Source organism: Schistocerca americana, chromosome 3 (assembly GCF_021461395.2).
Source record: "Schistocerca americana isolate TAMUIC-IGC-003095 chromosome 3, iqSchAmer2.1, whole genome shotgun sequence".
In the NCBI taxonomy this organism is placed as follows: domain Eukaryota; kingdom Metazoa; phylum Arthropoda; class Insecta; order Orthoptera; family Acrididae; genus Schistocerca; species Schistocerca americana.
This window is the reverse complement of record NC_060121.1, coordinates 202,259,683-202,274,891: the sequence shown is the minus strand read 5'-3', so window position 1 is coordinate 202,274,891 and position 15,209 is coordinate 202,259,683. Positions and strand designations below refer to the sequence as shown.

Here is a 15,209-nt window from a genome sequence, read left to right as displayed (position 1 = left end):
ACCAATAATCAGAGTCAGAACTGTGTCTGCAAAATCACAAGGATTGTTAAACAATTTTTGCTGTCACTAATTACAAGAAATATAATTGACAGAGTAGATTGCTAATATTTGCTGTGATGAAAGCCACTCAATGGGGTATATTTCACATTTCCAAGAACGATCACACTGAAGTAATTATGTTCATCAAAACACTTAGAAACTAACCTCTCATCTGACGAAAACGGTCTAAAGACGCAGTGGCAATTTCTCTAGATCTGTTGACAATGATATTTTGAGTTATCACTTTACTGAGTGACTGAAATGTAGTTCGGGTACCTGTGAACATCACAATATGTTAGAATTCATTTTCTAAGCACGAACTATTACGGTACTGTGTGGCTACTTACATATTAATTACACTATTAATATTTTCACAGTTGTTTCTTTAATACAATATTAAAGCCAACGGAACTACAAACGTAAAACATACTTACCAATGACAGGTTTGTTGAGATGAAATTTTCTGTGTGGACAGATGTAACTTTTTCATACGATGGTAAGTCGCAGAAATCGCAGGAGTCACAGAAGTAGCAGAAGTCACAGAAATCGCAGAAGTAGCAGATGTCACGGAAATCGCAGAAGTCGCAGAAATAGCAGAAGTCACAGAAGTAGCAGAAGTCGCAGAAAGAGCAGTGGCGGAGGGATTCACGACCTAGGTTCCTTAACTGGGACTCTTAACTGCGACAAATCACAGTTAAGAATAACAGATACTGAAAAGTAGCATTTACAGAAATCACTGATATCGGAAAATCGCAGTTTAGCCCATCACTACTCTCTAACCTGTCGCTCTCTGCACGATGCTCTTTCGACCGTCTTGCCGCCAAACTCTAATCAGCCAATCCCGACGCTGCAAAGGCCTCCCACATCTCCTTCGCGGAGTGATACAATTTCTCCACCTATCCAAAAATATCTCTGTCCCAAACAGCGGGCGTTGACCCTCAGCGTTTCCCGCATCTTCTTATGAACTGCCCAACCAGAGCTCAGCCCATTTGCCGCTAAAACAGCGCGCGACCGGGCAGCGCCAGCGCGTACGTTGGACGCTCTCTATCTGCTCGACATTTCCCCTCTCTCTCTCACCTGGCACCCGGCGGCGTTCCTTTTGATGCTTGCAGGTGAGCGGCCGCATCCCCTGGGACCCCCGGCCCCTGCACAATGCTCTTCCGGCGCTGACCGGCCTTCGCCTCCCCGCCTCCACAGGCAAATCCACTTTGCTTACACCTACAGCATGCAACTAAATGTTATCATTACCAAAGCCCGTATTATTTCAGACATGTGTCTAATCATCACATATCTCTCTTTCTAATCCACCTAATAAGACTAATTAACCTTTATATGGGTTTATTTACTCCAAATACGCAGAATAATCTGCGAAATGAATGTCACAAATGAAAGCCACCTTTCAAGGTGATGACATACATATTGTCATGGGAGAGAACGCGATTTCATGCCTTAATCTTGTTGTGCCTAAGATTGGATACAATAAATATGCCCAGGTTTTATCAGAGGACAAGATACAATTCAAGGAATATCCATTTCGACATTCCATCAGACCCGTGTTTGCTCAGGTTGATACAAAAAACGGCTATTCTAAAAGGAAAATAAGAAGGACAAGAAGTAAAGAAAAAGAAGACAGGAATAAGAGGAAGATGAAGATGAAGAAGGAAAAGACAGTAAATCAGAAGGAAACAGCATATTTACTAAAGCAGATGGTGGAGGTATTGGGGAAGAAGAAGAGTACACGTAGGCTAATAATGATGAAGTAGAAGAGGAGTAAACATTATTACGCTAAAGAAACTGATGTTCACAACTGGAAGACAGTATCCAACGACTCAAAACATATACTGACTATTTTCAAACAACTTACGGGAACTCTGAAAGATTATATTTACAGCGAACGCCGATGTTGCGGGGGGAGTACACCCCTCCAGTTTCAAACAATTTACGGGAACGCTGCCAGATTATATTTACAGTGAACGCCGATGTTTCGGCGGGAGTACACCCCTCCTGTTTCACGGTACAAACTGCAAAATTGGAGTGCTTTTGGGTTCTGCTCTGCATGAGTTTGATTTGTGTAAGGCGGGTGTATATCGCATTCTTTTAGCTGTGGCATGTCATACATTGGTCTCACTATCAGGACCGTGGAGGACCGATGTACTGAGCATAAACGACACACACGATTACAGCAGCCAAGTAGATCTGCCATTGCCGAACATTGTTTAGACACTGGTCATCCTGTGTTATTGAACAATACCGAGATGTTGGCATGCACGTCCAGCTATCGGGACAACGTTATTAAAGAAGCTGTTGAGATTAAATTAGCGAGCAACCTTGTAAATAGGGATGTAGGTCTTAAATTTGCTTGTAGATCACCTGTACGTTACAGTTTGTGCTTTGACAACGGCGGAGTGTACTCCAGCCGAAATATAGGCGGTCGCTGTAAATACTGGCAGAATTCCTGTAAGTTGTTTGAAAACTGTATAAGCCAGGAGAAACTCTGGTCTCACTATATTGACTATTCCAACTGGTATAAGCCGGATGAATTGGTAGAGCAGGTTAATCGCTACGGTAGGGCATAATTCACGAGACCATTACATATCTTCTGAAAATGAATTTGCCGGCCGAAGTGGCCGTGCGGTTAAAGGCGCTGCAGTCTGGAACCGCAAGACCGCTACGGTCGCAGGTTCGAACCCTGCCTCGGGCATGGCTGTTTGTGCTGTCCTTAGTTAGGTTTAACTAGTTCTAAGATCTAGGGGACTAATGACCTCAGCAGTTGAGTCCCATAGTGCTCAGAGCCATTTGAACCATTTGAAAATGAATTTCGATAAGCAGTGATTGTTGCTTGACGATTATAGTACCACTCTGAAATAATAAACTGAAACAGTTTGTTGCAAAATGGGAAACTGCATATAACAACGTTCGGTCAGTTGAAAGGCATTCACAAAAGGTGCATTCCTCAGACTCAAAAATTCGGAAACAGAACTTGTAATTATTAGGTATGATTTTGTTTAGCAAACAGCACACTTTGGAAACAGACAGTCAGAGATTGCATTCCATTTGAAAGAAGAGTTGAATGTAGAAGCAGAATTATATTGCCAATATTTCAGACTGGTCATCACAGAAGGTGAGAGCTTAGCAGATGCACATGTGTTAATGTAACGATCTGTATCTGCCATAGACGGCATTCTAACATGTGTTGAAGATGAATAACTGTGTATATTAAATTTTTTTTATTCAACTGTCTTACAACATAAGGTATGAAATGATTTGTGCTACAATACAAAGATTACTAATTTTAGTGTATGTATGGAAAGTAAATAGAAAAACTTTAAATTTATTTTATTATGTGAATAAAAATTTTATAACAACATTTGCATGTGGAGTATTTTTTTCCCTTCATTCCCTGTGTGATGTATTATAAAGTTAATGCCTCACTCAAGCAAGCATTGAAGTCTATGACACATAAACATTTTTAATAGAGTATAAAAGAGAAATTTTTGCGCGAAGCAGGATCATAGCTAGTTACACATGTTTGGTAAATAATTCAGATATGCGTGAGAGCAGGTATAGTATTTGACATAAACATTTCTCTTGATGTATAAAACACAGAGAGAGAGAGAGAGAGAGAGATGTATAAAATATAGTGATGAGGCGGAATTTTTGATGCTTACGTATTTTTGACATTAGAAATACTGCTAGAGTGAACACTATGAACACAATTCAAAAGGCGAGAGAGCGTATGTGAGCCCCCTCCCCCCTTTCCCTCTCGGTCTTTCTCTCTCTCTCTCTCTCTCTCTCTCTCTCTCTCTCTGTGTGTGTGTGTGTGTGTGTGTGTGTGAGCTTAAGTGACGTGATTGTCTGTTTCATTTTGAATAGTGGCCAAAAAACTTTAAAAAGTATACCAATAGTGCCAATTTTAAAAAAGTATCCCAGTAGTGCCATTTTGCAGTTTTTAAGTTTTCCACAAATGCCATCATACAGTTGTTATAAATTGTCTCGACAACACCTTCTAGCGGTTTTAAATGTCCCTTACACCATCAATTAGCATTTTATAAAGTTCTCACCCTCCACCTTCTTGATGACATCATTTGTTTAAGGTAAATGGTTACATCAAGCGTGTGCCTGATAAACACCTGATTATATTTTTTCTAAAACTGACTTAGTGAGACTGTGGCTGTGTACGATTAATGTAGGTTGATTCTTACAGAGAAGATAATAGCAACCAGCAACTATAAATACTGCTATTTATTTAAGTATTTAATTAAGTAAATAATTAATACTGCAATTTATTTAAGTAAATAGCAGTATTAATAGTGGCTGGTTGCTGTTATCTTCTTTGTAAGAATCAACCTACTTTAACACCTGGTGATCTTCAGCAGTCGCTTGAACATCAGAGTGGGTCAAAGGCGCTATAGATGCATTACTTACTGTCGCTGTGGTATCAGTGTTATCACCTCAGGAATAGGCCTAGTGTCTTGCCATGTTCTCTGTGTTTTACATTAAATGTATTCAGCACTGTAGAAGTTTCTCGCAACTGACGCTGTGCTATTTGTGTCATCTGCAGTGCTCCACCATGAAGCTCAGGCTATTGCTGCTACCACTGCTGGTCCACGTGTGCTCATGTGCGAGAATCCTGGGCATCAACCCGACGCCCTCTATCAGTCACCAGCTGTCCTTCCTCATCATCATGCGAGCTCTTGCTGAAAAGGGACATCAGGTCACCATCATCACCGCTAATCCTATGAAGGTAACTAAATCTTCCTTCCACTGAACAGTAGTCGAAAAACACAGCCTGCCAGAGATTTAAGACAGCCTACCCAATCTAGCAGATAATTCGTCAGTCTTTAGCATTTATTTATTTTATTTCTGTTAGAGACTGAAAATTTATGCCGTCATGCGAGGATTGCTCAGAAAGTAAAGCACCGCAATTTTTTCTCAGCCGAAAAGAATACCACGAATGCGAAACGTTACGTTTGCTTTATTTGAAGTCTCCTGAGTGAGCGCGCCAAGTTTCCACCACTTCCGACAGATAGCGTAACTGCAGGACAGTTTCAAAATGACGCCTGTTGGTGCTGTACGTTACAAGCAACGTTCCGTCATATAATTTCACACTGCAGTGGAAGAAACTGTGGGGAATATTCACAAACGCCTGTGTAGAGCCTATGAAGCATCTGCTGTCGACAGAAGTACAGTTAGTCGCTGGGAACGGCGGGTAAGGTCATCAGAATGCGGTTAGGCGGAGCTCCACGATTTGCAACGGTCGGGGAGACCATTAACGGCTGTCACACCTGATATGTTGGAGCGAGCTGATTTTGTCATTCGCGAGGACAGACACATTCGTGGAACACATTTTAAGGATGACGAGGAAGCGATTTACACAGTGAAGCACAAGACAAGGACTGGTACCGACAGGGAATACAAGCGAATGTTCCGCCCTTGGAGGAATACCATAGAACGGGATGGAGAGTACGTGCAAAAATAGTGTGCGTAATAAAACACCATTCTTTCGTATGTGTAATTCTCGTTATGTTCGATAAAGAATTCTTGAAGAAAAAAACTGAGGTGGATTACTTTCTGGACAACTCTCGTAATTAAAATTTACAGCAGATTGCATATCTCCTGGTTCAGAATGTCAACAAACTTGTTTACATGCATGTCATATGAAGACTTTCCTGATATGATTTTTCATGCCGACAGTCCGGAAGTTTTGGGTGATATTCACTGGTTTCTGCTAGTTTCATCGAAGTAATCTTTAAGAAAAAATATCCATCTTCAATCCCAGAAGACATTGGAAGTTTACTCTGTGAAACTGAGCCCCCCCGTCCCTCCTATACATTGTAGAATAAGAAAGATGACTCAGGTGTGTGGCCAAAGAATGAGCGAAAGTGGCTTGTTTCATTACATACGCAGCTGGCTACTGAAATAAAACACATGCCTGAATCAAATTATCCATTGTATCCTACATATATCGGTGACGATATTTAACGATAGTTATGGAGCCTTAAGTCACTCAGTCTAAATACAATTTTATTTCATATACAGCAAATTTATGGGCCCCGATCAGTCTCTCTCTCACTCCAATACCCCTGCCCCTGCCTAGGCATTTGTCTGTTTCTTTCATCTTGATCATTTTAAGAATATTGTAGTTATTTAGTTACATGACACTCAAATGTTTGAGACTACTTCGGACATCCATCTTTTGTACTCGACCGCCTATAACGGAGTTAGTTTGCCATGTACTGCTAAACGTATCACTCCACAATTATCCAAATGTTCACAGCTGACGAATGTTCACAGTTAACTACACAAAACTGTTTCCCATGAATATTCAGTTACTGTCATGACTCCTAAACATCTTCTTCTATCAGTTTGTATTAAATAATCAAAGTTAATCTTTTGTATGCACTTTCAGGCAGCAGTCCGAGTGTCATTCTTGGCCGTTTGCCACTGACTGACTCACTCCAACGAGAAACTGTAGCGGCAAGGATCTTTCAGCTTTTCAGCGATACAGTAGACAACGGCACTGAGCCTCTACACTTCATCTTCAGTAAGGGTATCGATAATGATAGATATATCTGACTTCCTTAAAACTGAAGTAAAAACAGTCTTGGCCATAGTAAAATAATTCTTTGCAATGGTAACATTTCGGTGAGAATGTGACGATCTTGAAACCGTTTATATTGAAATATACACACCAAATGGCTGTAGAGGGAAGTCAGTTAATAGTATCAACGTGTAAAATGTATAACATATGAACACACCCGCCTCGTTAGCCGAGAGCGCTAATGTGCTCCTTCCTGGACTCGGGTAGGCACGCTGGTTCCAGATCAAATGCGCCCGGTGGATTAACGACATAGGCAGGTGTGCAGGCCATCCTCGATGTGGTTTTTGGGAGGTTTTCCACAACCCACTAGGTGAATGCCGCGCTGGTCTCCTCTTTCCGCCTCGGTTAAGCGATTCACAGGCATATGAAACACGTTCGCACCCTTTCATGGTTTACCCTAGACGCAGACACCTGAGGTACATTGATTCCATCCTGGAGGATATGGGATGGTGGCAGGAAGGGCATCCGGCCACCCCTTTAAATTAACCAAGCGAACTGCGATTGTAACAATGCCGACCCTTCGAAAACTGTGGGACAAGGCACAAGCAAAACAAACAATGTATATATATAAAGGGTGAGTCAGGGGGAAAGGTACATACTTTGAGACGCGGTAGTAATAGTGATTCTGAATTTTAAGGACATATGCCCTGTTGCGAATGGTTTCCGAGGTAGAACACGTTTAATATCACTTTTTCTTTAATAACTAGAAAAACGCACACTCCAACAAAAACGTGTCCCATTTCACAATTGAACTAAATTAAATTTGCTAGAAAAAAGGTCCTGTTTATTTATTGTCTAGGGCTAACAGTTAGCCCCGAGGGATCGTGGGAATATTGAAAATCATCTCGCTCGACGCGCGTGATCTGTAGCTTAGGTACTTTTTGCAGGCCAATCTTGGCTAGTTTTTCCACTTGAAAGACCACAAGTGTCCTGTATCAAAATGTTCGTCTCAACCTCCTCTATATTACTGTGGTACGTTGTAAATAATGACAATGAATAATACAGAAAATAAATAGAAATGTACATTAAAAATGTTCTATCTTGGAAACCATTTGGAAAAGAGCATATGTCCACATCAAGTTTATTGTTCAGAATCAGTAATGCTATCACCCGTCAAAACACGTACCATTCGTCCTGATTCACCCCAAATATCCGCGGTGGTGAACGGTGACGGTGGAAGGAGCATGCTTTGTGGCTCCATGAACGTCACTTGCTGTGGAGAACAACGGAGTTTCTGCTTAAGTGCACGACAGTCCACCCACCGAATACAGCATTACCTTAGCAATAGCCAATCAGGCATAGAGAACGTGAAACTGTTATTACGATAAGGCACATATAGAATAGTTGCACAAAGATAATAACAAACTAAGAAATAGGTACACTTCATGTAATAACTACTATAGAGAGAATTTCATCAAAACTTGATAAAAATATATATACAGAGGAGATAAACAATAGTAATCGGCTGTAGTGATACTGATAGCGGTCTGTGGGGATTTACCGGAAACTCGTAGATTGTGTGCCAGTAAAGATAGAGTTTATCCCTTTTATCCCTTTCTGTGACCATGATGGATATTATCGCTCATAGCCAGCTCAGTATCACTGGTTTCGTCGGATGTATCCGCCTGCTGTCCTCTGTGGCTTGTGTCTTACGAGAATTATAAGTCTGTGGCCAGCAAGTGTTATGATCCCGTTAGATAATGCTTCATCCGCTAAAGGGTATCTCTCATCAGCAAATATCATGTAATTTATTAATTGTATGAAAGCTGTTGTGGATATAATATATGGAACCTTATCGTTAATACTGATATGGACACGTACTATGGCTGTATGTCCTGAAAAGACAGTGAGTCTTGAATAATTTTCGAGTTTTCTCGTGAACTTGACGGAAACGGATGCTGTGTTTAGCTCGACAGATTGTAGCAACACCGACTTTCCTGGCACAACGCGGTAAACCACAAAGGACTTCCGTGACTTTACGAAAAATAAGAAATTGGGGAACTAGCACTACCTAAAGGCGTACAGAAAGAACCAGATCGAGTTGAAATGGAAGGAAAAGAGTATAAAGGCACATTTGCATGCCGTGCGTGAATTTCCTCGGAAACGCGAAATCTTAATTAAACATTTAATCTCTGACAAATAAATAAAGCCAATGGCTCAGAACTGCAGCGCTATGCCGCTGATAAAACAAAATACAATTACGACACTCTTATGTTTCATTAAGAAGAAGTAGGTCTTGTAGAATAGCTGAGGCGGGAAGCACGTATATTTTATTAAATGGTACATCGCTATATTTGATGTTATATAAGAACACTGTGAGTTGCAATCTCACTAGGCACTCGACCCTGTACAGATTCTATATGTATGAAAGTAAGTTGAATTATTTAACTGTAGGCTTATTCGTTGGATATTTCTGATTTAACTGTGTAAACTTTTTTATGTTTAGTAGACAGTCACCTCTGTACGACGTATTGACATGGCTGGCAAATTATTCTACTATTGAGATTTTGAGTCTGCACCTACCGCAGCAGTCTTTGGAAACGATTTAAATACGAAGTCCGAGTATTTGAGCCTTATTTCACGGTCAACTACGAATAGCATTGCATTTACGAAAAAGCCATTGTCAAGCGTCTGATACCAAATAATTAAACGTCCACGTTCCAGATAAGCAAATATTAATTACAACCAATCACTATCATACATATACAATAACTAATATTATATTTTATTTATTTATTTATTTATTTATTTTATAAGAGTGATGTCATGATGGACAATACCATCAGTGACGATACGTTTCAAGAAGTAAATCCAAAGAATGGTATCGTGAGAAAGCAAGTGTAGTCACGGATTACAACAAGAACATGAGAGGTGTAGACGAGAGCGATTCCTAGTTGCAAAGCTGTCAGATAACCAGTACCATACTGGCAAAATATTATCGGATGGTTTTTTGACATTTACTCCACGGTTCACGTCGGAATACAGACGTCCTGTACAAAAACATGGTGGCGAATAAGAGAGACTGACATTCATAATTAGTCGTCTCGGAGAACAGTTGATCACATCGTCTCCATCACAGGGATATTAGTTCGAAGAGCAGCTACTACATCAAACGCGACTTGCCTTATACCAAGGCATTTTCCAAAACTTTTTCCAATAACAACGGAAAAAGTTCCCACAACTGGCAGTAGAGTATGCACGAGAAGGCGTGAATTTGTCCTGTGGAGCAACATGTTTAAAGCATTTTATCATAGAAAACGACCAGGATTTATGTGAATGTAAAATTTCATTCTCTCCTTTAATAGATCCTATTCCTTCTAAATTCAGTTCACAGAAAGAAATGCTTAAATCAAAAGGCAACGCACGTGACGCGTCTGCGCCAGCCCTAAGGGGTTAAACGACATAAATGATCCCTAAGCATACGGCGTGGACGTAACGATATGCGCCATCCAGCGGAAGAGAATTTCAGAGCTGTTACGGCGACTGGATTTAAAAAAAAAAAGTACTGGCATGAGGGCAGGCATGTAGAAATGCATGTCAAATATTTTAGACTGCTTCTAGAACTCAGTGCAAGTGAAAATACTGCCAAAGACAACTGTAGCAATGTATATCACGTCCCACAGATAAATGTGACTAATTTATCAACAAGATAATAAGTAAAATAGGCGTAGGAAAATAATAGGTTACATCATTGTAACACTGCCATACAAAACATCAAGGACCCATCATGGTACTCTCTAATATGAAATAAAAGGGATAAGCATTCCAAATTTAATAGATGGTATGAACATAGTTCTCTGCAGTCATTAGTATTCCTTTTTTGCTATTAAGACTATTTTTCATCCAATTTTAAAGTATTTTACCTAGACCACTCATTTTTTCGCTGGAGAAATTACGTACCTGACTTCAGCAAGCACAGTGCAGGACCACTGAACGCCACCTACTGCTTTGACTGCTGTTTCGTCTTCGACGTCACATCCTTGCCTCACCCTTCAGCCACAGCAACACATCATCACCCAGAAAGAGATGCATTCTTTCTAGATGCTAGAGTGAGGTGGCGCTATGGATGAGACACCGAGCTCCTATGTGGAAGGACGATGGTTCACACCACCATGTGGCGTTGCGGTTTCTTTAACTTACTCAAAACGCCTAAGGCGAATGCTTGGAAGTTTGCTTTGAAAACGCACTGCTGATGTCCTTCCCCATCTTTCACCAGTCCAAGCATTCAGTCCTTCCTAACAACGACGACGTCATAGGACATTAAAGCTCAGTACTCCTACTTTCCAAAGACCTAGAATATAGCTGTATTATATTGTTAAGTTTACCTGTTTTTCATTCGTATTTACAGTTTTGAGAAATATATCATGAAGATCGTCGTCTAAAGTACTCAATGTTCCATATCTGAGACGTTTTCTTTCTGTGACTTACTTCTTAACAATTGAACACGAAAGAACACCGACTTCATAAGCTTACATGAATTTTGGATGAATTTCAGCGGACAGCTTATCGTCTGCAATAAAGAAATCCATCCCTCAACGGAATTCCAATGTACCGCAAAATATACATAACATGAATCCATCATAAATCCGTTGAAGCAATTCTACTGTTCTGCATATCAAGCTGATACATATCTTGCTTATTCCACAACCTGTACTAATAAAATACTAATATATTTTAAACGATAGCATTCCCACCTCTGTGTCTACATAATAAAATTTCACATAGTGCTCGTGCATATTTGAATCCGTGTCACATGCTATAGTTCTGAACAGGCTGTTTAAGTCACTAGTGAATTGCTAATGGATTGCCCCAAATCTGCAACAAATAATTTCATCAGTACATAAAATTTTATCGTGTCCCTTACGCTTTTACTTCCCGTCATTGTTCATTGTACCGTTAACATACAATATAAATCTAAGAGGAAAACGTCAGATATAATACAACATGACACAGACAACATTGAATAGTGTATCTGCGAACTTCATGCACAGAGTGTAGTGGAGCTCCTAGTACCTTATGAATGTACTATAGGGTGCATCAAATGGTTCAAATGGCTCTGAGCACTATGGGACTCAACTGCTGAGGTCATTAGTCCCCTAGAACTTAGAACTAGTTAAACCTTACTAACCTAAGGGCATCACAAACATCCATGCCCGAGGCAGGATTCGAACCTGCGACCGTAGCGGTCTTGCGGTTCCAGACTGCAGCGCCTTTAACCGCACGGCCACTTCGGCCGGCTAGGGTGCATCACTTGGTAGCCCGACGTTATGTAAGATTTCATATACTGGTTCTATTTCCAACATTCAGGTGGGGCCGTTGTCTTTCGGACTGCTTTTATGGAACGTAATTCGTGTGTTGATGGAATTCTTGTCGAGGATTCAATATGTTGCTCTCTGTGATCGGTGATATTTATTTCACTCCTTATTTTTTTAAGCATATAAGAATCGGTCCTTTTTTCACGTTATTTTGTTTTTCTTATCAGAGTCAGTATTTTTTCTGACGTCGTTTTCGTAGCTTCTGTTGTACTTGTAAATCCTGCCGCTACACTGAAGCATTTTCACATTCCTTCTCAGGTTACGGCTTCATGGCTTACGTTTTAGGTCTCAAGTCACAATATTTTAGCTCAGTTTTAGATATTTAATTCAACCGACATGAATGTCCACAGGCAGAATGATTATTCATAAACAACACTGAGGTACTGCCCTCAGTTGGTGTAGGTTTGAAGGCTTAAGGAAGACACTGCCATGCTACAGTTCATGGTATTTACCACAATCTACAACGGCTCTGATTGGAACACTACCATGCCATTGCGTTGTGTTCATTTTATTCATAGCAGCGGTATTGTCGAAAGGAGACTAGTGTTGAGCTTTACGAGAATCAAGTGGTTCAAGGAATATGAAACGTGTTTGTGTTTTATAAGATAATTGACATAGAGGTTGTGAGTAGCCATTACTGCTATTAGGGAACTACGAAACCTATTTGCATCTATGAATCTTCTATGTAAGTTTTTATCATAACTTAATCTAATTTTTATTGGGTATGCAAACCATTCACGATGGCGCGAAGGAAATAACGAAACACTTTCTGTGAACATCGAGATGACAAAGAAGAAGTGGTCTTCCCTCATATAGCAGCAGCTGTAATCTAGATTCACAGTATGCGGCTTTAAATAGCATTAGTATGAAGTACATTAATTTAGTAGTTGTCTTCGAAATAACAATCTCGTCTTAATATCTTTCTTTAAAGAAGGTTATGTACTGTTTTTTGTTGCAGGATCCTCCACCAAACGTGACTCAAATAGATATGTCATTTATGTACGAAAAATGGAAGAAAGACATAAACTTCTACCAAATGTCTCAACTGTCTAGACATGAAATGATGGAAATGATTATAAAAATTGGTAAGACTGATTGTGACGCACAGCTCAAAACTCCAATTATAAAAGAGCTTCAGTAAGTAATATGATCTTTTTTTACACTAGTACTCTACTGCTGATAGTATTAACGTAACATAATGCATTTAACATTTACTCATCCTTAAAACGCGATCGTTAAATGCTTATGGATAACAAAAGCGTGATGATTTTTTGAAGTTTTCGGGTTGACTGTCGCCGCACATAACATTTGCAATCGTGAAAGGTTGTGTCTTTTTCCGAGGTATCATTAGAGTTCTGAAATTTATTTGCCAATGGGGTTCAAAAAAGTTGCTGTTAGTTTCACATTAGTGGCGCAGCCTGAGAAAGCAACCTGTTTCCTTTAATGGCTTATAGTTTTCCTAGTCACATCGGAGTACTTTCTGCAATACACAGTGGGTGGCTTTGCTGTTCTCCACTTCTTCTTGCTCTGTACCAGTATTCTGTTCTGTTTAACTTGTATCATCCTACATCAGCCGCAAACTCTGTTGCAGAGGCAACAAAAGTGAAATACAGTAACTCTAACCCCATGCTGACACAAAATGATTACTTCGTTTGTACATTATTTGCTGCGCGCATGCCACAAAAGATAGAAAATTTAACACACGTCCATTTTATCACTGTAGTTGCCTTCTTCGGTTTACTTATTTACTACTCAATTCACTTTCATTTACAATCGTGCTGTATCAGCACTGGCACGACACTTTTTACCTAAATGTCAGTGAATTTCTCCTAACACTAGCATACTTGAAATGAGAACATTCCCTTTATATATGCCAAACCCTTTCCAACATCTCTCCTTCCCCAGTTCTCATTTTGTATGTACACTCTCACTTTTGTATTACTCTTAAGTTTGACGTACCTCTCCACCCTAATTTATCCTCTAATAGGCTCTCCACGTCCACAGAACTGTAGAAACCTACTTCATTTGAACTTTCTTCCTGCCGTGAAGCCTATGCCTCCCTCTAAACACTTTCTCTCATTATCAGACTGGAGGTCCATTTAATTCCCCAGGATGCTTCGCGTCAACTGACTCTTTCTTTTAGTCAAGTTGTGACATGAATTACTTTTTTCCTCCTTATTCGATTTCTGGCATACCTATCTAATCGTCAGCAATCCTTCGAAGCACAGCATTTCAAAGGCTCCCTTTCTATTTGAAGTGTTTATTGTCCACATTTCACATCCGTACAAGGCTACACTGCTGAGAACTATTCTCACCTTTAGGAACGAGTTACTGATACATATATTGCTGACTGATTGTATCAAATTTCGGTTACTGTGATTGAGAATGAAATGCCCTCTCTGTTCTATCCACGATCAATTATTTCCATGACTAAACAACAAAACTCGTTTACTGTATTTAGTTCATCACCCTTGACTGATTACACTGGTTTTATTTTTGTTAATGTTAATCTTATAAACCCATTCCCTTCAACTTCTATTCGATGGCGTTTGCGGTTCTGACAGATTCGCAGTATCATCGGTAAGCCTCAAACTTCTAATATTCTCTCAGTGAAGATTATTTGGTTTTCTTTCAACGTGTGTTCATTATATACAGTGAATATTGTTAGCGTTGGGCCCCAATATAGTCTCATTCCCTTCACAACTGCTCTTTCCGTTTCATGTCCTTCGATTAGATGTAACTACAGCCTGGTTTCATAAGAGTTGTAGATGACATTTCGCGTCTGCATTTCATTTCTGCTACCTTCGGAGTCTGCCATGTCCTATTCCTGTGTCTTTTGCCTCTTCAACAAATTTAGAATATGTTAAAATGGTTTCAGTTACGTGTACCTTCCACATATCACCTAGATGCTAACCGTTACAACTCCGCCATGCCATGTAACTGTTTGTCGCTTCCATTCAAAACACACCGTTAACTGTAAAAAATTCTGTGTCGTAATCACTTTTCCTCGATGACTGGTAATCACTGTCGTCCTGCCTCCCACACGATGCAAAGGCATGCAAGTGCAGATACCTTTCCCATTCAGGCATGTATCGCCATGTTGTACCTACCCATTATCCTTCCAAATACGTTCACCATATTTAGTGGGTGCCAGCACAGAATGTTTTGTAGTACCTATCACTCGAAACGTAGGGACTCATCCCTTAATAATAGAAGCAATCTGATACAACTAGACTAATAATTTTATCAAGAAT

The 15,209-nt window shown here is 40.0% G+C and overlaps 1 protein-coding gene across 1 annotated transcript in view; it reads left to right on the top strand.

Moving 5' to 3' along the window:
- LOC124605823 (UDP-glucosyltransferase 2-like) overlaps positions 1 to 15,209 on the top strand; it is a 96,550-nt gene that overhangs the window by 37,072 nt on the left and 44,269 nt on the right. Inside the window, exons 2-3 of the mRNA XM_047137741.1 lie at positions 4,601 to 4,783; positions 12,914 to 13,092. Coding sequence (XP_046993697.1) covers positions 4,610 to 4,783; positions 12,914 to 13,092 — 353 coding nt within the window. The 5' untranslated portion in view covers positions 4,601 to 4,609. The remainder of the gene's footprint in view (positions 1 to 4,600; positions 4,784 to 12,913; positions 13,093 to 15,209) is intronic.